At 28.2% G+C, this 23028-nt stretch overlaps 1 protein-coding gene across 2 annotated transcripts in view; it reads left to right on the top strand.

Annotated features, from left to right (window-relative positions):
- The window catches only part of LOC122271661 (kin of IRRE-like protein 3), a 101032-nt gene that overhangs the window by 41556 nt on the left and 36448 nt on the right, over window positions 1-23028 (top strand). For both annotated transcript variants that reach the window (XM_087160029.1, XM_087160028.1), the window contains exons 3-6: window positions 6267-6377; window positions 8962-9162; window positions 17951-18247; window positions 19615-19905. In XM_087160029.1, the coding sequence (XP_087016155.1) occupies window positions 6267-6377; window positions 8962-9162; window positions 17951-18247; window positions 19615-19905 (900 nt within the window). The remainder of the gene's footprint in view (window positions 1-6266; window positions 6378-8961; window positions 9163-17950; window positions 18248-19614; window positions 19906-23028) is intronic.

Genomic DNA, 23028 nt, shown 5'->3' with positions numbered 1-23028 from the left:
AAAATAATGAAAATGTCAAATCCACAAATTGAATGAAAGTGATTGTTGATTGTAGAATTTAATTTTGAAATGCTGGATAATAAACCAAACATATAGATGAACCATTGTTAAAAATAACACCTTGGAAATATTTGCTGTAACGAATGTAACTGCGTGATGCAGAACAAAAACGTATAGTAATAAAATAACTAATTCTCAATCTGGTAGATACATTTCTTGTTACAAAATTTGAGCTCCCCCCTCATTTTTAGCTCATTATTCTAGCATGGCTTAGAAATTAAGAAAAGGGAGGTACAAACATATCATTTATTTTATGAAAGTAACTCACACTTAATGAGTCCCTTCACAGTTTCATCTTGGCAGTGAACGTTTAATGATCACATCCATCACTCTTTGTGTGGTAAAGTATCTGAAAGTAACTTCTCCTCTCCTTGAGTTGTAGACCACGAACAAAGGAATGTATTCTTCATTTGGAAAACATGAGATCTTATGTTTGGTATAATGACCACACTTATCAAATGGCAATAAATACTTTAATTTTATATTTTTGCAATATTTGTTTTTCTTCGTAATAATACCTTCCTGAAGAATACTAAATAGAAATGGCAAATGTAGCATTATAGGTTTTTGTTTTAAATATCAAAGTTTTGATATTTAAGAGCCATTATTTTGAACTTCAGACAATATATGATTGTTGTATTTTTTGATTGACTCGATTTTTCATTTTGAAATAAGTTATAAAAAATGAATACTATGCAAGTTTGAGCTCCTGTACTATGTTTCACCTTAAGTTGGCACTGCAGGGAAGGGTAGGGAATGTAATACTCCGCCTTTGAAAAGTAGTTCTTCGCTATTTTGGAATTAATTGCAGTTTAAATGCGCGTACAAATACAAATAAATGTTGCATAATAATAAAAGTTTATCTTGAAACATGTATTAAAAGTTTATCATGTTTAAATGAAATGTATTTAACTTATAAATACCTTCTCAGTAAAGCGAATGTACAAAGAAGAAGCAGGTGCTTTAGTTTAGCGCTGAATTAGTTTTCAAGGCCAAGGAAATAGCCTCGTTGGCTATGCAATGTTAATCTACAATTTGTTGTTTTTTACTAGTTATTTTATTGTTAGCTCGTTTTTTACAGTAATTATTTTTTTTTTGCATTAATTATTAATTTTTTGTTGTGATTCCCTGTTAGATTTATTTCTTCCTTTTTTGTTGCTAAATACTAAATGTTAGCATGTTTTTTTGTTAGTTTGTATTATTTTGTTACTTATTAATCGATAGCTTTTTTTTCTTTTGTAAGTTATTAATCTTTAGTTTGCTTAAATATATTTCACCAAGCAAATATATTTCAGAAAAAAATTACTTTTATAGTAAAAAACGACAAACTTTTCTGAAAAAAAATTGGAATTTTTATTTGTAAAAAAAAGAACAGCAAATATTAAAAAACATAGGTATGATATTTTTCACGATTAATAATTTCCTGCTTATGTTGACCTTTCCTTTCCCCACAAAACGCCAAACAACAACAATGTGGGATAAATTAACATTAAATGCACATTAATCTACAAAAAATAAGTAGCATATAAAAATAAATATTTAAAACAAAGTATTTATGCGCATCTGTGCATTTCTTTTTCTTACTTAGATTTCTGCAAAAAAAAAAAAAAAATCTTTTTAAATATATATTTTTCTTCTGTTGCTAAAATTAGTTTCGTTTAGTTAAAAAATCATAATAAGAAAATCTGCTTTTTAAAAACCATAATAAGAAAAATCAGCTTACAACTAGTATCTCAAAATAATAATTATTAGAAATGCTCTAAAAAATAGCGTTATTTTCTGTATTTTGTTCAAAATTTTGGTAAGATTTCTGGTTAAAAAAAAAAATCGCATTTTGTTTTCTTTAACGCCAATACTGGCCACTTTCTCTCCTTTTTTTGCTACCTCATCCCCCAACCAACTTAAAGAGTAACCCAGTTTCAATGACAACGGCTGTAATCCGGTTTGCCTACCCTTCTTTCCAGTGCCAACTTAAGGTGGAATGGACTATAAATTATTTTTCTCCAAGGTCAACGTTCCGAAGTGAAATATAAGTATGTTTTAAATTATTCATCTCAAGAAAGCAACAATGCTGCAAAATTTGTTTTGTTATATTATTAGTATATCGTTGTCTAATTATGAGGGGGGGGATGGCTCCCTTTTTCCATGGGTCATTGTTGATGTTTAGAGTAATTCTCTGTCATTTTTTCGAATTTTCTACCCTGAAAATCTAAGTTAAACAACAACACCTCAATAATTCCTTTACTGAGTATGTGACCGAGCACTTCCTTCGGATATAGATGCTTTTAGTAGATATAGCTATTCAAACTTTCAAAAATTCCGAAATCTAACTTTATTTATTTAGCTTATCTCAAAACAGCATCTTCGCTCTACACCTTCTTTTAGGTAAATGTATCTACTAACATGTGGTAAAGAAAAATCAATGGATGCAATAATTACAGAATTTTGGTAATTACAGAAAAAAATTACCAAAGTTGCAAATAAATGCAATGTTGGAACCACATCCCTCCTTTTTAAGACAATCAAGGTGGATCTTCTCCTTCTACAGCTAAAATAAAGCTAAAGCTAAAATAAAGAGATTTTAAGAAAACTCTATCTATAATTCAAAGATATAATTATGGAACAAAAATCACTGAGACGCTATGCCATAAATAAACTAAATCAACAGCTTGGTTTTCTTTGTAATGTATTTGTATAAAGTACTGTTAGAAATTACTAATAAATCATAAACTTTGTTATATATCACTTATTATTTACTCAGTTCTTAGTGTAACTTATTTACGTTTTTGAAATCAAATTTAGGAAGTCAAAAAATTCGACATTTAATTGAGCGGGGCGTTTCGTTTTCACACAAGATTTTTTTCATCTTTTTCTAGAAATCATTTTCTCCCTATATTAAAATCTTTTCACCTTTTGTTCAAATCTGATACTTCTTCTTCTCATTGGCACGACAGCCCAGGATGGGCCTTGGCCTTCTCAACAAGCCTATGCCAAGACATTCCTCCCTTAGCCAAGGTTCTCCAGTTAATTATCTTTAAAATTTGTTGGTCCTTTTCCAGGCAGTCTAAAAATCTTAGGTTTGGTCGTCCTCTTTTTCTTGTACCTGTTGGCCTGGCACAGAAAACTTTTTTGGTTGTCCTGCTATCCTCCATTCTTATAATGTGGCCTGCCCATTTAATCCTTTTCAAATCTGATACACTTTACGTTCATATTGCTGTTTCGGATATCAGCTACTTCTTTAGGATCAGCTGCTTCTTAAAGTTATTAAAAAAAATGGCAATCTGCTTAAACGAAACTGAAATCACTTATATTATTCAATATGGATCACATAACATCAGGAGCATTTTCCTCTGTTTCTTCTTCAATTGTCAAAGTAATATTTTTTTTTACCTCTTTTATCAAATGTATTGCTGAATTTTATTCTCTGATCTTTAGGACAAAATCATTTCACATCTTCCTGTATTTCCGTTCCAATTACAAGCAGAATTCTGGATCTTGATGCGGTCCTGCTTTTTTACAAAAGATAAATATGCAAAACAAAAATTCATTTTGTTCGTTTGGAAATCTAACAGTCTTTTTTACAAGAGTATTTTTTTTCTCATATGTTTATAAATATTTACATAAAATTTGTTTATTGAATTTTTTATAGGTTGCATACTTTATCGTTATATATTACATTATTTAAACAAGTAAACTTTCAGTCAAGTACGCAATTAATCAAGTAATTAAACTCTCAAAGCTTGCATATCTGAGATTTACTTGAAAGAAGTTATATCTTTTAACCCTGTTTATAAGAGTTGTTCAGTTCAGAAAAGAATATATAACATTTTTAGATTTTTATAGTAAGATTTCACAATTTTTCATAGACAGGACAATCCATTTAATACCTTGGAGAAATGACTGACAAGAAAAACTGTGATTTAGCAGTTAAATGTATGTGCAAACACATGCCCAAGTGTTTCCTATTCCATAATTATATATTTCAATTACAGATGGAGTCCTTATAAAATCTCTTTTTTTTTTAGCTTATTTTGAAGAGGGAGAGCCATCATTATCGTTTCAGAAAAGATAAGGAAAGTGATTACGAACATACCTTTTATATGTAACTTTGGTAATTGTAAGTAACTTGAAAATGGGACGTCGTCCCATTGATTTTTCCTTTTGACGTGTTAGTAGATACATTCACCTTACGATGGTATAGTTACTTTTTTCAGCGATGACGCTGTTTTGAGATTAGCGAGAAGAAGAATTAGGTTTTGCAATTTTTTGAAAGTTCGAATAGCTATATCTACTGCAAAGAGCTTGTCCTAATGGTGAACGTTAACATTCAGTAAAGAAGTTATTGGGGTGCTGTTGTGTTTCCAAGAATTTCAAGGCAGAAAACGCGAAAAACTGAATTTTTCACTAACTTTGACGGAGCACAACTCTGAAAAGCATCAATGCCCGTGGATACGAGGGCATGCCCATAACTTTATTCTTAAGGAATGACCTTGAAAAACGTTAAACTAACTTTCAAATTTTCTACAGAGGAATAAAAACTTTTTTAGTATCTCAAACCCAATATTCATCCTTTCACAACTTTATTTAATAAATAAAAAATCTAGCCAATAAAAAAATATAACTTTCACAATTTCAGATTTTTTTTTCTGATTTTCAAAATAAGGCTCTTGATACAAAAAAGACAGATCGTCATTTTAAGTAAATTACTAGAGTCATTTTCTCTTGAATTTAATAACATCCAGCTTTAAATATTTTAATGCAATTTTCTTAACTTGCTTTCAGGAGAGCGATAAAAACTGATTTTATTTATTTGGGATACAAATTATAATCAAAATTATTGTTTTTCGTAATTTTTAAAAACTTTTTAAAACTGAATAAATTTGGATGGTAAGAAAAACAGTTTTCAATATTATCTTCCTAAAGATTAAAAAAGTAATTGAAGACAGAAGTATTTTGTCTAAAATACGAGGTCTTATATATAACTGATGAAATTGCCGTTTCCCGAAGTTAGATTTTCCAGATATGGTTTTGAATACTTTAATGTCTTTTTTATGCATATTTTAGTGACTTTGACAAAAATGATCTTTATTTATTTATGAGACAGATTTTGACCGAAACTATTATTATTGTTTTAATTTTTTTTTTGAAATACGTATTTAAAATAAAATAAAAATGAGAAGTATTTTTTCGAAGTTGATTTGCAATTTATTTAATTAATTATTCGTTAAAGTATCTAAATTTTTTTAAAAAAAAGCGTATGCCCTCTATTAAAAGTTCTCATAAAAATTAACGATTTAAAAACCTGCAGTTTCAAAAGAAGCTAAAAACGTTGCACTGTCTTTTGTTTTCTAAAAAATAAAACAACTAATTGTCTTTATTATATTCATAAACCTTGGTTGTTACCAATTTTCAAGCTCTTTTCTACATTAAAAATTTAAAGGAAATTTTAAAAAATAATTACTTTGAACGGACTAATTTACCTGAGAAAGTCTCAATTGCACCAATAAGTTTCAAAAGATCTATAAACTAAAAGAAAACATAGATGACGTTGTCTAATTTAATAATCTGACTTCTTGCAATAAAATTTACGTTATTTTGCAATGAAAGAAGGCTAAACAGAAAAATACATGCATGAGTTTCTTACCTTCAAGCTAATCGAAATTCACATTTCATTGCTCAATTAGCTGGATTTAATTAAAACACTAAACTATATGCATTAAACCCAGGGGTGCAAAGGCTTATTTTAAATAACCTTCTTCAAAGTTTACTGCTACAAGCCTAAAAAAGTCAGTCTAAATAATATTTGGCTTCTTTCCAACTTATTCTAAAATCAGATATGCTAATTGTAATTGATTTAAAAATATCAGACATGTTACGAAATACTTTAATTTTTCCAGTAACTTTTGTGCATTTCAAAGGCCAGTGACGAAAGCCTGTGTATGTCATAAATATAGATTTAAGTTACTTAATTCCGAAATTGCATAATCATCAATGGCTCTCTTAGTGGAATCATCCTACTCTCCCTTTAATTCTTCTAGTAGATCATTAAACTTTTTAAACCTTCATATCATCAATTGCTTCTATTCACCCAAACCCTATCCTTATTCTCAAATAAATATTCATTATCTTACCTTGCTGATATGCATATGAATATTCATTATTTATAACAAATTTTAACACATAGGCTGATATCTTTCTTATTCCAGTTCCACCTGGAGTGCCAATCATTAAAGATCACAATGGAAAAGTTTTAAGTGGAGTAATTGGCCCATTCAACGAAGGGGAAAGTCTGCGACTCATTTGTCAAGCAGAGGGAGGTAAGAAATGAAATTATTTATGATATGGGAACATCAAATGATTATTGTAATGAATTAAACTAATAGGTGTCACAATATTCTCGAAAGATGAATTTATTGAGAAGGCATAAAATTTTTAGTTGATTTCAGCATAGAAGAAGAAAAAATTATGAATACTTCATAAATTCAGGCTAATGCGATTTACACATGTGACGCACAAATTAAATAAAATTGAGTATCCCATCAATTTTAGTACTTTTCATAATATATTATACAGAAAAAAATAGATATTTAGAAATTTATCATTTCGATAAATATTTTAAATGGTCACACTTTATGAGTACGGTTTAAGATAAAGAAACGCTACGCTGTTTATATGAATAATATTCTTTGGTTAATATTAAATAAGTCAGTTAGTGTTATTGATTTTGCAATGCTGCTAACATCTGTTGCTCTCCCATAAAAGCTAGATTGAGTTAATTGTAATTAGCATCTATAAAATAATTTTAAGATTTCCAAGAAACATATCTAGATCAGCTTCATAGTGAAATTCCTCATTTTGATCTTAAATGCATGATAATTATAAAAGTGATATAATGCGTTTCAATGCAAATTTGAAGTGTTCGAGCTGCTGGATCTCTTACTAGAACTTTCCAAGGGACGACTTTAATTTTGGTATATTTATTTTCCCCCCATAAATCTGTAATAAAACCTAAGATAAGTAGTTTGTTTATATTTGTTGCTAATGAAAGTCAACTTCTAGATATTTAAACCAATAAAGAAATGTTTATTTCATTTCTTAAATTATCACTGGAATCTATTTTCTAAAAAACTCTCTTTACTCGGATGGTTGATTAATTGAAAACAATAACAAGCTTCCGAAAACCGGATGAACTTCCGTTGTATCCTTCCGCATATGCTCATGCAAAAGCGATGCTTCATATTTAAGGAAGTTTTATTATTGCGTTTAAATTCACGCTTAATTTTACCATTCATAAGAGTTTTCTATAATTTATAAATACTATAAATACTAATTAAATTTGAGAAAAATAATATCACAGCATAATAAGAACGGAAGGTTTGAATGTTCTCCGCTATTTAGCTATATTTTTGTAAATATCACAGTTTGTTATTTTTTGGGTAGCCTCATATATGCATACCAACTAATATTGCTCAGTCTTTCAAATTCGCTTGTTGTTGATTTCATTAAAAGTTAAATTGAAAGATCTCGTTTTATTGTAAACACTACAAGTGAAGTAATATTTTTCAAACTTTCCGCTTTTTCAAACAAAAGTAAGTGCAAAAATAAATAGGGAGTAGTAACCTGGAAGATTTACGGTGAATTTCAAGACATAGTGCCAACTGCTCTTAGTTTTACGGTTAACCATCCATCCATACAGGATGTTCCGCAAAGATCACTCTTAATGTGTATCTTTAGAATCCTTATCAAAAAATAAAAAATATACTCATGGGGTCACAAATTAATATTTAATGGAGGGGAAAAATAAAAAACTCTCTCTAAAACTGATGAACTATAGTAAGTTATAAACAACAAAACATATTTCCTTGGAAGTTTTATATCTTTCTAATAATCGTCTTTCAAATCCTCTCCATTTTCTCCTACAATCAAACCTGTCGACTTGTTTATTGCATCTGATTTCCTGTTGTTTGATTTGCCATTTGTTTTCCTTTAATTATTTGTTAATTTCGACTGAAATCTGCTCATTGTTTATGTTTGATAAGTCTTCTCAAGAAGCATATTAATAGCGGTTATTACAGAACACCTCAAATTCGTTTGTTGCTCAACAACAAAAAATAAATTTGAGCATGATAGTGAAAATATAAAAATTGAAAACAGAGATAAAAGGAAGTATGAAGATAGATGTTGGTGATTTTTATCAATGTTAGAATGCGTGATACAGTTTAAAAGACTGTTTCTTTTTCCAAAATATTAATTTTTGTATAGTAACTATCAAAAAACTATTTTAACGTTACATAAAAATCAGGAATTGATAATAACTTTTTGTTAAAATATACTAGTATCCCTAAAATTCATTACAGTTTAAATGTCGTCCCATGAACAATTTTCGCTCCTTAATCGGTTGATTCAAAATATTTGAAATATTAGTTTTTGTATCGCCTAAAAATAATTGCAATTTTATCCAATTGCAATTTACGTTATCCAATGAACAATTTTTGTTCTTTTTCAGCTTAATTCAAAACATTTCAAAATATTACTTTTAATATAGAAACAAATAGAATTGGTTTGAATATAGAAACAAATGGAATTGAATAGAAGAAAAAACAAATTTAATCAGTTGATTCAAAATATTTAAAATATTACATTCTGCATCCCCTAAAAATAATTAGAGTTTAAATGTTATCCTATGAAAAATTTTTGTTCTTTAATTGGTTAATTCAAAATATTTCAAAATATTAAAATTTTATATAGAAACTAATGGAATATTCTTTTAACGATGCGTATAAATCAGTAATTAATAATAACTTTTTGATAAAATATACAAGTATCCCCTAAAAATAATTAGAGTTTATATGTTATCCTATGAAGAATTTTTGTTCTTTAATCGGTTAATTAATTTTCCAGGAAAACCATCCCCATCATTAATATGGTGGAAAAACAGAAGAATTCTAGATGATAGCTATGATTCTGTGGATCAAATAACGAGAAATGAGCTTTTAATAGAAAAGCTTCAGCGAAGTGATTTAATGACTACCCTTATTTGCCAGACTACAAACAATGTAATATTACCTCCATTAGAAATATCTGTAACACTGGATGTTTATTGTAAGTTATTTTTTCCCTGCACATTAAGATAAAAAAAATAATTAAGACATTATACATATGCATTTCCTTTTTAAGTAATGACCAAACATGGTCTGGAATGCTCAACTAAATTACTATATAATTTTGACTGTTCTTACTCAATTAAATCAATCTCTTCCAAGTAATTTTTGTATTACTCTTCCAACTGATTGATTACTTAAATTGCTAAAAGAGCTATTAAAAAACAAATTTTTTAAATCGAAATTTATTTAAATTGTGTACAGTTTTTCTAGCATATCTATCTATCTATCTATCTATCTATCTATCTATCTATCTATCTATCTATCTATCTATCTATATATATATATATATATATATATATATATATATATATATATATATATATATATATATATAAAAGTTCAAAATGAAGATAAAACAAAGGAAAACTACAGACATATGAAAAAAAAGGGGGGGGGATTTCTTTATTAATTGAAAAAAATTTTCCATGTGCAAATCCATTTCGGGCAAATCCGTGGCCAAAATAATCTACTAAAAAAAATTTTCTTTGTTAATTTATATAATTTTTCATGTGCAAATCGATTTCGGGCAAATCCGTGGTTGAAATTATGTGCTAAACAGGCATTTCATGCTTCTCTTTTCCATTTTTTTCTTAAATAAATATTTATTTTCTGAAATTATTTATGGTCAACTTTTTTTAAATTATCCAGTATAATATTACCTTGATCACATCCATTTCGAGTCCACCCTTGGTAACTAACAAATCAAACGCACTTCAATGCAGTAAGAACGGCTTTCTAAAACAAAACTCCTCTAGTTACGCTCAATTTGCGCTTTTGTTTTCATATTTTGCAATCTAGCAATCTTGTTACGAAAATATTTTTTAAATCATTCTTGAAAAATTTCCCGTTCATGTAAGTACATTTGAATTCGCTACTCGCTTTATAGATTATGTGTTATTCTGTTTTTTCTCTTTATTTTATTTTATTTTATTTTCTGTTTTTACGAGCTATTTTGCTTATTGTGTTCTATTTTATTTGTTGCAATTTTTGTAAAAATTTTTTTTGAGTGTTCCTCACTCCATTGTATTAATATATTTTGCTTTGGCTATATTGATGCAATATCAGAAAGCACTGTTTTTGCGGATATAATCGTGTTGCCTGATGAAAAGATTATATCTTTTATTTTCCGGATTTTTTTAAAAAAATTAATCCTTTTTTTTTCGTTTGTTACATTTTTTTTATTATTAATATTTTTCTCCCCCCCCCCTTTCTTCATATGTCTGTAATTTTCCATTATTTTATCTTCATTTTGAACTTATCTAATGAGTTCTGTTCACTTGCAGCTTATGCGCAATAAATTAAACTTATTGTTTTTCTTAATTTTCTTCGTGTTTTTTTGTATTTATTTATTTTGATATATATATATATATATATATATATATGTAATATTAAAAGAAATATATATTAAATATAATCCTTAAATAGAGCATTTATCCAACGCGCAAACGTTTAAAAACCTTTCCCACAAGAAAGTAATAATATTGATCTAATTATCTCAAAAAATGTGATGATGTGGCTTTAGCAGCTTGGGAAATTGATCAGTCCCACGCTACTGAGACCTATTAACATTTAAATATATTGTCCAGAAAGATATAAAAACCCTCTTTCCAAGGTCAAATGTGCTATTCTCTATCTATCCACCTGCATGTAAGGTTGTCATTCTGGGGCTCTGGCCCTTACTTTAATAAAATTATATTATGATTCCTGTATTTTCCTGTATCTTTTTCAAGAAGCACCGGCCACACTACGAACTTAGATTGTTTAGGCTTTCAAAGCGTAACAGATAAGTCGGCAGGATAGTTTCCTGTCGCGAAAAATTATTATTGAAAACTGAAAATGCTATTTAATTTAACAATGGAATACATCTTTTGATAATCGACTTTCGCTTCTTAAATGATTCGTAACCTTGGATTAGAAATTCGAATGCGTGGGTGTGGTTAAGAAGAACGAGGACTGTTATTTCTCTCTTTGTTTTGTCTTCTTCTCACTTTAATCACCGATTAGAACTTTATTTTGATGACTTTGGAATTCAGAAACAGAAAAATTAAATGAATGATGTCTGATTCAGAAGAAAAACAGGTGGATGCTCCAGCACGCGTTAATATTTCTCCGTGTGAGGATAAAAATAATTTTCCCAACTGGATCAAGTATTTCAATAAAAAATGTGAAATCCTACATTTGGAAGAAAACTGGAAAATAAATAACATATCTGAATACCTGAAAAGAGACTTATTTACCTTCTACATTAATGAATGCATAGAAATTGAAAAATGGACCGAACTCGAGGAAAAACTACAAGAAAAATTTTCTCTTTCTAGAGAAGATAAGTATGAACTTTTTCTGTCTATGAGGCCATCTCCAAAAAAGACATTTTCTGAATATGCTACAGAGAAGTGGAGAGCGTCGAAGGATCTAAGCATAGATAAGGAGCTGTTGCTAGAATCCATCAAAGCTGACGTACCAGAAAAATTTCGTAATTTTCTGAGTATAGCATCTCCTTCTACTGTTGAAGAACTAATTAAGTTGTGTTCAAAGTTAGAAAAAAATGAAAAGTATGCCTTCAATAGACCTACTCCCCAAAGACAAAACTGGATTGATAATCCAAGATACTATGAGCAGCCAAGACAGTGGATTCCCCAACATCGGTACAGAATGGAGCAGCCAAGGCAGTGGATTCCCCAAAATCAGCACAGAATGCAACAGCCAAGGTTTGTGAATTCTCTTAATCGCTATGGAGTACCTCAGCATGATTCCCAGCCTCCGCAGCACAGCAATAACAACAGCTGACCATCAAATGACTATTTATGTGTGACATCGCGAGTAAACAATAAGAACTTACTAACTATATTGGACACAGGATCCAACATCACTATAATTCCAAAACATTTTATACGACAATCAAAAAAACATTTGAACTCTACTAGGATTTTAATTTCGCAATTTCAAGGAAATATCAAAGGAAACCTCCAAAAGGTAAGTGTTAAAATAGGAAACATTACAAAAGTAATAACATGCGCCTTTATAGACACCCCTCTTAATTATGCAATACTTGGTCTTAATGAAATTTCATTATTTAAGTTACATATTGATTTTGAAAATTTTAGAGTTTTTCAAAAATTTAAAGATGTTACATATGATAAATTTTCTCAGTCTAATAATTATTATAGTGCTAAAAATAAATATCATACTAATATATTTTACAACAATAAACAAAAAATTGATCTTAAAAATGTGAATTGTAATGTAAATGATTGTGTTAATAATAGATATATAAAAACTAATAATTTTTATGATGAAAGAAATTTCAATAGTTTAAATATTCATGAGCACAGGCTCAACCCACCCTCAGAATTTCAGGATAAAATACCTGTAACTTCTGAAGAGGATAGGGTAAAGTTAAATTATCTTTTGTCTAGTTATGATCATGTATTTTCCAAAAATAATTTTGATATTGGCAACTTAAAACTTCAACCTGTTAAAGTAAAGTTAACTTCTGAACTGCCCATATCATTGCGTCCATATCGAGCATCTGTTAAAGATAATGCAGAAATTAAAAATCAAATAGATAATTTATTACAAGCTAACATAATTAAACCCTCCTATAGTCCATACTCCTCCCCAGTTACGCTTGTTTACAAAAAAGATGAAGGTAATAAAACCAGATTGTGTGTAGATTTTAGAAAGCTTAATCAGATAACCAAAACTGACTCTGAACCTGTACCTAGAATTGATGATTTAATTGATAAATTGTCTAATGCTAAATATTTTTCAACTATAGATTTAAAATGTGGTTACTGGAATTTAACAATAGATCCAAATGATACTGAAAAATTAGCATTTACAACCAATTTTGGCCTTTATGAATTTCTACGTTTACCGTTTGGTTGGAAAAATTCACCCGCTATTTTTCAAAGAGCTATTCGTCAAATTTTACAGAAACATAAAGTTGATTTTGCTTTAAACTATTTTGATGATATTATCATATATTCTGATAATTATTTAGAACATTTAGATCATTTAGAGAAAATTTTTAAAATATGTGAAACTGAAAATTTAAAACTTAAATTTTCAAAATGTCAATTTGCTAAAACTAAAATAAAATTTTTAGGATATGAAATAGAAAAAGGTCAATATTCACCTGCAAATGCTAATATCGAAACTATTAGACAGTTAAAACCTCCAAAAAATGTTAAAGAGCTACAACGATTTCTTGGTAGTATTAATGTATACCATAAATTTATTAAGAATTATGCAGAACTTAGATTGCCACTTAATAATCTTCTTAAGAAAAATGTTAAATGGAATTGGACAATAGAATGCAATACCTCATTTAATCAATTAAAATCGTCTTTAATTTCTAAACCTGTTTTAACTTTGTATAATCCTAATTATCCATGTCATTTGTTTGTTGATGCCTCAAAAGAAGCAATTGCTGCTGTTTTAAAACAAAAACATCCCGATGGCTCAATGCATCCAATAGCTTTTCACTCCAGATGTTTATCTCAACATGAAAGAAATTATTCTATTACTGAATTGGAATGTTTAGCTATTATTAATGCTTTAGATAAATATCATTGTTATTTGCATGGAAATAAATTTATCATTTATAGCGATCATTCCGCGTTGACTTGGTTAAAGAAAATAAAAAATCCGACAGGTAGACTTTTTAGGTGGTCTTTAAAACTATCAATGTATGATTGTGAAGTAAAATATATTAAGGGTCAAAATAATCATGAAGCTGATATGCTTTCTAGATATTCTGTATTTTTTAGTTTATTTGATAACAATCCAGTTGTGAATCATGATGAAATTAAAGAAGCACAACTAAACGAAAATTTAAGTAATCCTAAATTCATAACAATTAATGAGTTGTTAACGATTAAGAAAAAAGGTTTGCATAAAATAGTAATACCATTTTCTTTAAGAACAAAAATATTGGAAAAAACTCATTTTCAATTTGGTCATGTTGGTATTAAAAAAATGATTGCTTTAATCTCACCTTTCTACTATTGGCCTAATATAATAATTGATATCTCTAACTATGTTAAATGTTGTGAAACTTGCCAAATTAACAAAAAATCTCACCAAAAAAGATTTGGGTTGTTACAAAGTATGCCCCCTACAGAGCAACCATTTGAAATTTTATCAATTGATACTGTCGGAGGGCTCAACTATTACAACTCCACTAAAAAATACTTGCATTTAGTTATTGATCATGCTACTCGATATCTTTGGACTTTTCCTTCAAAAAGTGTAACAACTGAAACATATACAAATTGCTTAAAACAAATTTTTCAAATTCAAGTTCCAGATAAAATTTTAAGTGATCGTAATGCTGCATTTACAGCATCTAGATTTAGAAGATTTCTTAGAAACTATAATGTTAAACAATTATTGACTTCAGCTCATCATCCGCAAACAAATGGAAAAGTTGAAAAATCTAATGCGACAATAATCTCTAGGTTAAGATGTAAAATCAACGAAAATTCTAAAAAAATTCCGTGGACAAAGTTATTAGAAGAAGTAACACATGAATATAATTACACCCCTCATTCTGTAACACAATTTCCTCCTGCTTATTTAATGTATGGAAAATTACCTTGTGATTCTCTTGTAAATCAAAATATTTATCCTCCAGTTGATGAAGCAAGAAAAATAGCTGCTCAAAATACCCAAGAGTTTTTTAAGAAAACTAAAATTCGTTATGACACTCATTTTTTGGAACCTAATTTTAAAGTTAATGATTTAGTAATTTACGAAGAATTCAATTATCCTAACACAAGGAAATTAAGTTCACCATATTCTGGTCCATACAAAATTTTAAAGAAATTATCTGAGGTGTCATTTGAAATTGATAAACCTAATTTTCTCACTAAGAAAGAATCAGAAATAGTACATGTAAACAAATTAAGGAAATTTTATCCAAGTCAACAGTTTCAATTGTATGTAAAAAATTCATAATAGCTTTTCAATGCTGGTATTCTCATATGTTTTTCATTTTTTATTTTCTGCCCCTATTTTTGGAGTCCCGTTTTTTTTTAATGCATCTATCTATGTCTGAATTTTTATTACATGATGTTTGAGAGTTACTTCGGAAAATTTAGGTAAATTTCCTAAATTTTATTTTGCAAATGAAATATATAGAAATGGTTTTTTGAACCGTGGGACTCCTCACATAGAATGTTTCTTTACTGATGTTTTCTCCTCAATTAAGGATCAAGCATGAGTAAACAAACTTAAAACCCTATTTTTTTCCGTCTAGTTGGGAATATTTTACCCAACTTAGACCATCAATTGTTTTCAATGGATAACGCTTATATTTTTATTATTTTGGAATAAAGCATATCATTTTCTACAAAGATTTATAATGCACTTTGTATGTAAATTTTTATGCTATCGAAGAATTTAATTATTATGTGGAAAAGTAAACATTTTAAACTAGATTGCTTATATTATTTGTATTACTTGTATTATTTTATTTCTATTGATTTTTTAAGTGTATCTCATATGTTGTGAATAATTCTACACAATATTTGTGAAAATACATAATTACTAATGAGAAAGTAAGAAAAACTGGGTAAATGATAAGTGAATTTAAATGACTTCATGAATAATAATTGTTTCGAAAATGAAACAATGGTGATTAAGAACATAAACTTTTTTTTTCTTCTTAAATGGATGAATAACTTAATAAATTTAGGCCTGAACAATGGATCCAGTTTACTTCAAGAAAAGAACTTTTCACAAGTAGTGAAATTTTGGTTTGATTTATTTTTATTTTAGATATGTCATGGTATTTTTTGTTTTAGATATTCTAAAGTTGTTTTGATATTTTTTATTCATTTCAACAGGAAAAGGAAAAATGTACATAATCATTTTTAATTATTATAAAGAAATTAATTATTGTTATTCAAAGTTATGCAGAAATATTTAGTTACTTTTTTATAAATGTTATTGTTGTAATACTTTACTTATAAATGTATAATATTGGACAATATACCAAAAATAATAAATTTTAATTTGAAATCGCGTGAAGGGGGAAGTTCTGACCAATAGGCTAGCATATTGATCAGACCTTTCTTCAGAAGGGGGGAATATTATGTAATATTAAAAGAAATATATATTAAATATAATCCTTAAATAGAGCATTTATCCAACGCGCAAACGTTTAAAAACCTTTCCCACAAGAAAGTAATAATATTGATCTAATTATCTCAAAAAATGTGATGATGTGGCTTTAGCAGCTTGGGAAATTGATCAGTCCCACGCTACTGAGACCTATTAACATTTAAATATATTGTCCAGAAAGATATAAAAACCCTCTTTCCAAGGTCAAATGTGCTATTCTCTACCTATCCACCAGCATGTAAGGTTGTCATTCTGGGGCTCTGGCCCTTACTTTAATAAAATTATATTATGATTCCTGTATTTTCCTGTATCTTTTTCAAGAAGCACCGGCCACACTACGAACTTAGATTGTTTAGGCTTTCAAAGCGTAACAGATATATATATATATATATATATATATATATATATTCACCATTCATTGCTTCATTCTATTAAATGCCTTATTAATACAATAGAATTAATTCTTTATGAAATAATTTATTTAATCTATGTTCACCATTAAACTTTTACTAGTTACGTAATTCAACTTTTAGGTACAGAGCTATATACAGTTACATTGATTAAAAAGAAATTTTTAAAATACTAACCAAGTTATTTTTAAAAATTTAGAAATTTAAAGAGATGTGTAGTTTGAAATATTCAAATTAATTAGCATTATAGTTTCATCATGTGAACTATTTCCAATGAAATACTAGGTTTTCATTCTTTTTTTGTACAAAAATTTAAAACAAATATAATGGAATAAAGCATGCTAATATATTATTATCATATTTACTTTAACGTTACATAAATTTAAAATTGATCGTAACAAAAACTCCTTATTCTACTAAAAGTAAAAACAACAAAATGAGTTTATCAATTACAAATAAATAACAATCGTCTCCAATAGGGAATGAATAAGTCATGTTAGATATTGTGAATCAGTGAAAATTTGTTAAATTTCTAAATGTTTTAGTCATCCTGACAAATTTCTCATTTAGGAAATGGGTAATAAAATGGGCCCGTATAGTATTTCCTTTAAAGCTTGTTAAGATCATCCGAAAAAAAGTTAGAAGTGAAATAGAAAAGAAGTGAGACCTACAGAAAATAAATATATTTTGATTGAAATAAGCTTCATAAAAAATAATTAAATTATTGAGTTTTAATTAAACACCTATTTAAATGTAATTTCACAACTGATGATGGCATCTACTATTTAATATTGAAAAAATATGTCACAAATAATGTAGATTTTAATGAAGATAATGTAAATAATATCGTCATTTCACTTGTTTGTATAATTAAATGAAGATTACAAATCTAATTTAATTTTCTGACCATCATCATCTGAAACAAATAAACACTGAATTTTGTCTTACTAATTACAAGGTTGTGTAAAGTATCTAAAAATATTGAATGAAAATTCTTCCTAAATACTAAGAATTCTTTCAAAAAAGGACATTTATGTTTTGTCAGGTCTTTTTGACATCTTTTTTTTTAATGTTTAATTTGTAGTCATTAATTATCTCTTGTTTGTTTGCTGCTAATTTTGTAATTTTCTTTCTTTTTATAAAATTCTTTTAGTGTTTCTTACGTTTGATTATTTTTCGTATTTTCAGTTCAACCTTTATCAGTGCATGTCAAGGAAAAAAAGAAAGTACTTTCAGCTATGAAAACAGTACAGTTTGAATGCGAAGCAAGAGGATCAAGACCGTCTGCTGTTATATCATGGCGTAAGGGAAGTTTTAAGTTAACGGAAGCTGTCAGCAACATTTCTGCCCAAGGTAACATCACAACCAGCATTTTGACTTTGACGCCATCTAGTGATGACAATGGAAAATTCCTATACTGCCAAGCAGATAACCCTGCAATACCCGGGAGTGTTATTGAGGACGGATGGAAGTTAGATGTTCATTGTAGGTACAAATGAATTCAGTAAGCTTCATTTATGTAAACGAAAATTGTATTTATCTTTCATTGATGAAAATGTTTTCAAGGATTAAAAAGTTTAATTATTTTCAGTTCAGTTTAAAAATTCTTAACTTAAGTTTGTTTTTATTAGGAAATTGCTTAGATAAATGATATTACTTATAAAATTATTTGTTTTAATTTATTATATTTATTATATATTAGTTAAGAGAACATGTAATATAAGTCAAATTTTTGTATCATTTGGTTCATTATTTATCGGTAAGCGAAAATATCAAAGCGAAATTACTTTTCCTTAAGGAACTATTCAAAGATAAACAATTTGTATCATATTTAGGAGTATAAATGGAGATAAATGAAAGTTGGATGTTATCTGCATGTACAGATGAATTAAGTTAATTGTACTGAAAAAAAAAGCATATTTCAGTGAACTGATTTGTAAATTATGATTAAATTGTATACCGCTACTTACGGTGTTGATATGATGGTTAAGATGACCTACAGGTTTTTGTGTTGCAATATTACACTTAAAAATTCTTAATTGTTCAGAAACATCTCCACGAGCATTCATAGACTATTTGATTTTTTACTACAACAAGTAAAATGAAAATAAAACAAGTAAAAGCAAATTTTTTTTATACTTCATGCAAGTTTATTTTTTTCAGATTCATAAAATAGTAGATTAATAACGATAACTAAACTGTTAAATACATTAACTTTAATCAAAATAAAAGAAAGATATTCTCGTTCATTGACAACTTTTAATTCATTTTCATTGTACAAAGTATAATAGAAGATTGATAGATAACACTAAACTATTAAAATAAAATTGTTACTGTTTTATAAACTTACGCGAAACACTTATTCTCCAGACTATTCTTCTATTCTATTTTTCTTCTAATCTGTTTTTCTTGCCATACATTTATCAGTATTCGGACAAATTTTAAGTAAACTACAAAATTTAATTTCACAAGTGCCAGTTGTAGCTCTATTACATCAAATACTCAAATTTAAGAAAAGTAAAAACATTTAAATAAAATGAATTAAATGTAACTACGACGTGACAATTTACAAGATAACGTGCACATACAGCTGCATTAAAAATTATAACAAATTTCCTTAAGGGAACAGATTTTTGATGGAGGGTAATTGAAGTCTTGTGAACATTTGTCGACAAATTGTATAAAATAGAAACAGTATATTGTATCAAACCCAACAGTTTGATTTGCTCAATATTTATAAGAAGCTAACCAAAATCATTTATAATATATAATAATAACTATAAATATTTACTATATATAATAATTATAAATACTTTGTACCTCTTCTATGCATATGTTATTCACCTTTTCAGATGTACCGCTGCTGAGTTTGAGGCTAGGTAGTAAACTACGCCTCACTAATATCATAGAAGGCATGGATGTATACTTTGAATGCAATATTCGCGCAAATCCATGGGTATCAGAGACTGGATGGAAATTTGATGGGCAAGTGTTAAAAAACAACATCAGCGCAGGAATTATAATAAGTAACCAGTCTTTAGTTTTGCAAAAAGTGACTCGAGAGCATCGAGGGAAATATAGCTGCACAGGACTCAACAGTGAAGGGCAAGGTGAAAGCAGCCATATCTATCTCAGAGTACTATGTAAGTAACTCATACAATTTCTATTCAATTAGGGTTAGTTTTTGTTGCTAATAACACTATATAACATGAATAATGTTCTCTAGATAAAAATATATGTTTCTGGTATACATTCGGCTGATGTTAACAAATTATTAACTTTTATTGACCACTCAAGAATTTCGTAAAAAGCCGTATTTTAACTTAGCGACTTTAAGACATTTAGAATCAAACTTACAGGCAAAAGGAAGGTGCTATTTTAGACATTGAGACCTTCTACAACTTGAAGGCCGCTTTGGTGATTTGGCGGTAAAAGCTTTATCTACCTTCTCAAATTTTTGAGGCTCATGATGGAGGAGAGATGTTCGAGAATTCAATAGAAACTTGGCAGCTTTTGTTCCATAAAAGAAGAACGCGATTCCCCGTTTTAGCTTTAATGTATGAATCTACCACCTTTTGAATATGCAGAATCACATAGCTCCATTAAAAGAGCAGAAAAAATGTTAATTGTAGTGTAGTCAATTTACTCTAGGGTTGCTAAAGACTATGGGTCAAGATTATAACCATTTCCGTCGAGAATAAATATCTATTCAAATCAATTATTTATTATTATTATTTACAAAATCGCATATATTCCATCAACCATAAGATGATTCAAGAGTTAAAATAGGATTAGTTAATACAGTGGCTCCATTAGTTAAAATAAGAGCTCCGTGGAAACGAGTTTAAGAAAGATTAAATCAGACGTAGGAAAAGACTATTCTTTAGCACAAGGTCATCCATACATAAAGGGAAGGATCAAATATTTAATGATTGTCTTCTTACTGTGGATGGCCTATACAATGAACACTGCTGACAAAATGAGAAAATATTCAGCACAATGAAAGATTTAAGAGTGTTAGATTTAGTGCAGCAAATGTTGATAGTATTGTGAAACTTTTGAGTGGGATATCAGATAAGATACACTTCTCGCTAATATCACATTAGTATCACATAATTGAAAACATAATTTAGACACACCCTGTTTATTCAAACGCTTGATATTGACTGAAATATTTCAACTGATTTCTGAGTACTGATTTCGAAAAAAATGTAAATATTTAATTTTTTAAATCATATAAATTAGTGTATTTTTTATTTCATACCATAATATTTGTAATTAAGCTTTTAATTAGTTAAATCACATATAACATTACTGAAATATATATAACCTCTTTTCCATTTCACGGTTTTAAATAGCTGAAAAAAATTCGATCAAATGTACTATGTAGTTGATTTGAGCTGAGTTTGGCAATTCCTTTTAAGTGACTGAAACTTAAAAATATTTATTTATAAATATAGATACATTAATTTTAAATAACTAAATTGAAAATAAAGTATATCTTAATTAGAAATACATTGATTTCGCTTTTAATAAAATGAGTAGCATTTTCCTAATTTTATTTCATGATCATCACACTTTTTTTAAAAAAAATCAGCATAGATAAGAAATAGTTGGTAAACACTGCTTGTAGTTTAACTTTACAAAAAAAGGATAACAAAAACTATAATCATTGCAACCCTAAACTGTTTTAATATTTAGTTTTTCATTATTTTTTAGTCTAAATAATATACTTTTAACGAGATATAGAATCTTTAAATATATAATAAGTTAAGTTAAACTGTTTAATCTTTACAGTGATTAACGTCAGGTGTTTTGTAACGGTTTTTATATAGTCAGGTGTTTTGTTCAGGTGTATGCATATACAACTCAGATGCTTCGAAATTTTGAGAAGGACATTTATCTAGACTTAGCAAAGAATGAATTATACTCAATTTATTCAAATGGCCACGAAATATTATTTATTTTTATTTGTTATTTATTATTTTAAATAATTCTGCTACAGCCAAAGTGAACCAGAAAAATAGTTAATAATTGAGAATTGTTTTATGTGTGTATAAAACTAAACAATATAAAGAAGAAAAAAAATCACTGATCCTCATCCGCTGGCTTCGATTTCCGGGAATCGCTTCAGAGAAATTTATTAGACTGGTTTGTGACTTAACAAATATCATATTATTTTTAAATGCTTGGAAATCTGTTTACGTGAAACATCTGTATCTTTATCGACACCTCCAGAATTTCACCCCCATCTCCATCACACATTTCTTCTTATCTACACTGCTCCTTCTCCCCTTTTTTTATTGTTATTTTATTTTTGTTTTCTTCTGGTTCTTGGTGTTTTCTTCCTTCATTCTGAGACAAAAGTTTTCTTTTATTGAATATCAACTTTAGTACGTATATTGCAGAATATATGTAGTATGTGTGCTATGATGCACGTTTCGCATTTTATAGCTCTATAATTAATTCTTAATTTACTTCTTAATAATATAAGAAAAAAACTTTTAAAATATGCTTTATTTTCAAAACTTGATATTTTAAAATGATAGGGAGTGTAACAAATAGAGAATTGTTGTATTTTCGATATTTGCATAAGTGAAATTCCACTTAAACCATTTAAAATGAGCGTCATACGATATAACAATAAATCTAAATGTTGCTACAAGACGGATGATTTTGGGACAGAATCAACAAAATGAGACAACTTTCACAAAGCTTTCATTCATTCATTTAAATAGTTAGAGAAGTTTAACCAAGTTTGACAGGACATTTATTTGGGAAATGTATATTTCTAATTGGTATTGGAAAGCGCTTTCTAAACTTACGCCTTTGTCTTTTAGAAGGTAAAATTATGCCAATGAGCTGTCTTAAAAATCGAAAGTTTGAGAAAAGGAAATATATTGTTGCAGTCACCACAACTTGTCTTCCGATTCTTCTAAAGTAATTTGAAACTTGCACACTATAATTTTTTGAATTCATTTAACTTCGAAAGAAAATTTATTTAAACGAAACGTTAGAACCAGAAAGTCATAAAAGTGCGGGATATGCATCAGAAAAAAATAACATTAGTCTTATTTTCGATTTTCTTAAGAAGCATTTTCTAAATAAGAGAACTAGAATTCTTATTTCCAACGCTTGTTACGTAGAACATTCTTTAAACATTTCCTAAACCAATTCCAAGTGTTTAGATTATCTTACACCAATACTGTAAATTAACACGCATACTGAGTTTAATGTTTCTCGGGTAAAAAATTTTATTAATGAAA

Source organism: Parasteatoda tepidariorum, chromosome 3 (genome assembly GCF_982258835.1).
Source record: "Parasteatoda tepidariorum strain Cologne lab strain chromosome 3, Ptep-v5.0, whole genome shotgun sequence".
In the NCBI taxonomy this organism is placed as follows: Eukaryota; Metazoa; Arthropoda; class Arachnida; order Araneae; family Theridiidae; genus Parasteatoda; species Parasteatoda tepidariorum.
The sequence above is the reverse complement of the archived record's forward strand: the minus strand, read 5'-3'. Positions and strand labels throughout refer to the sequence as shown.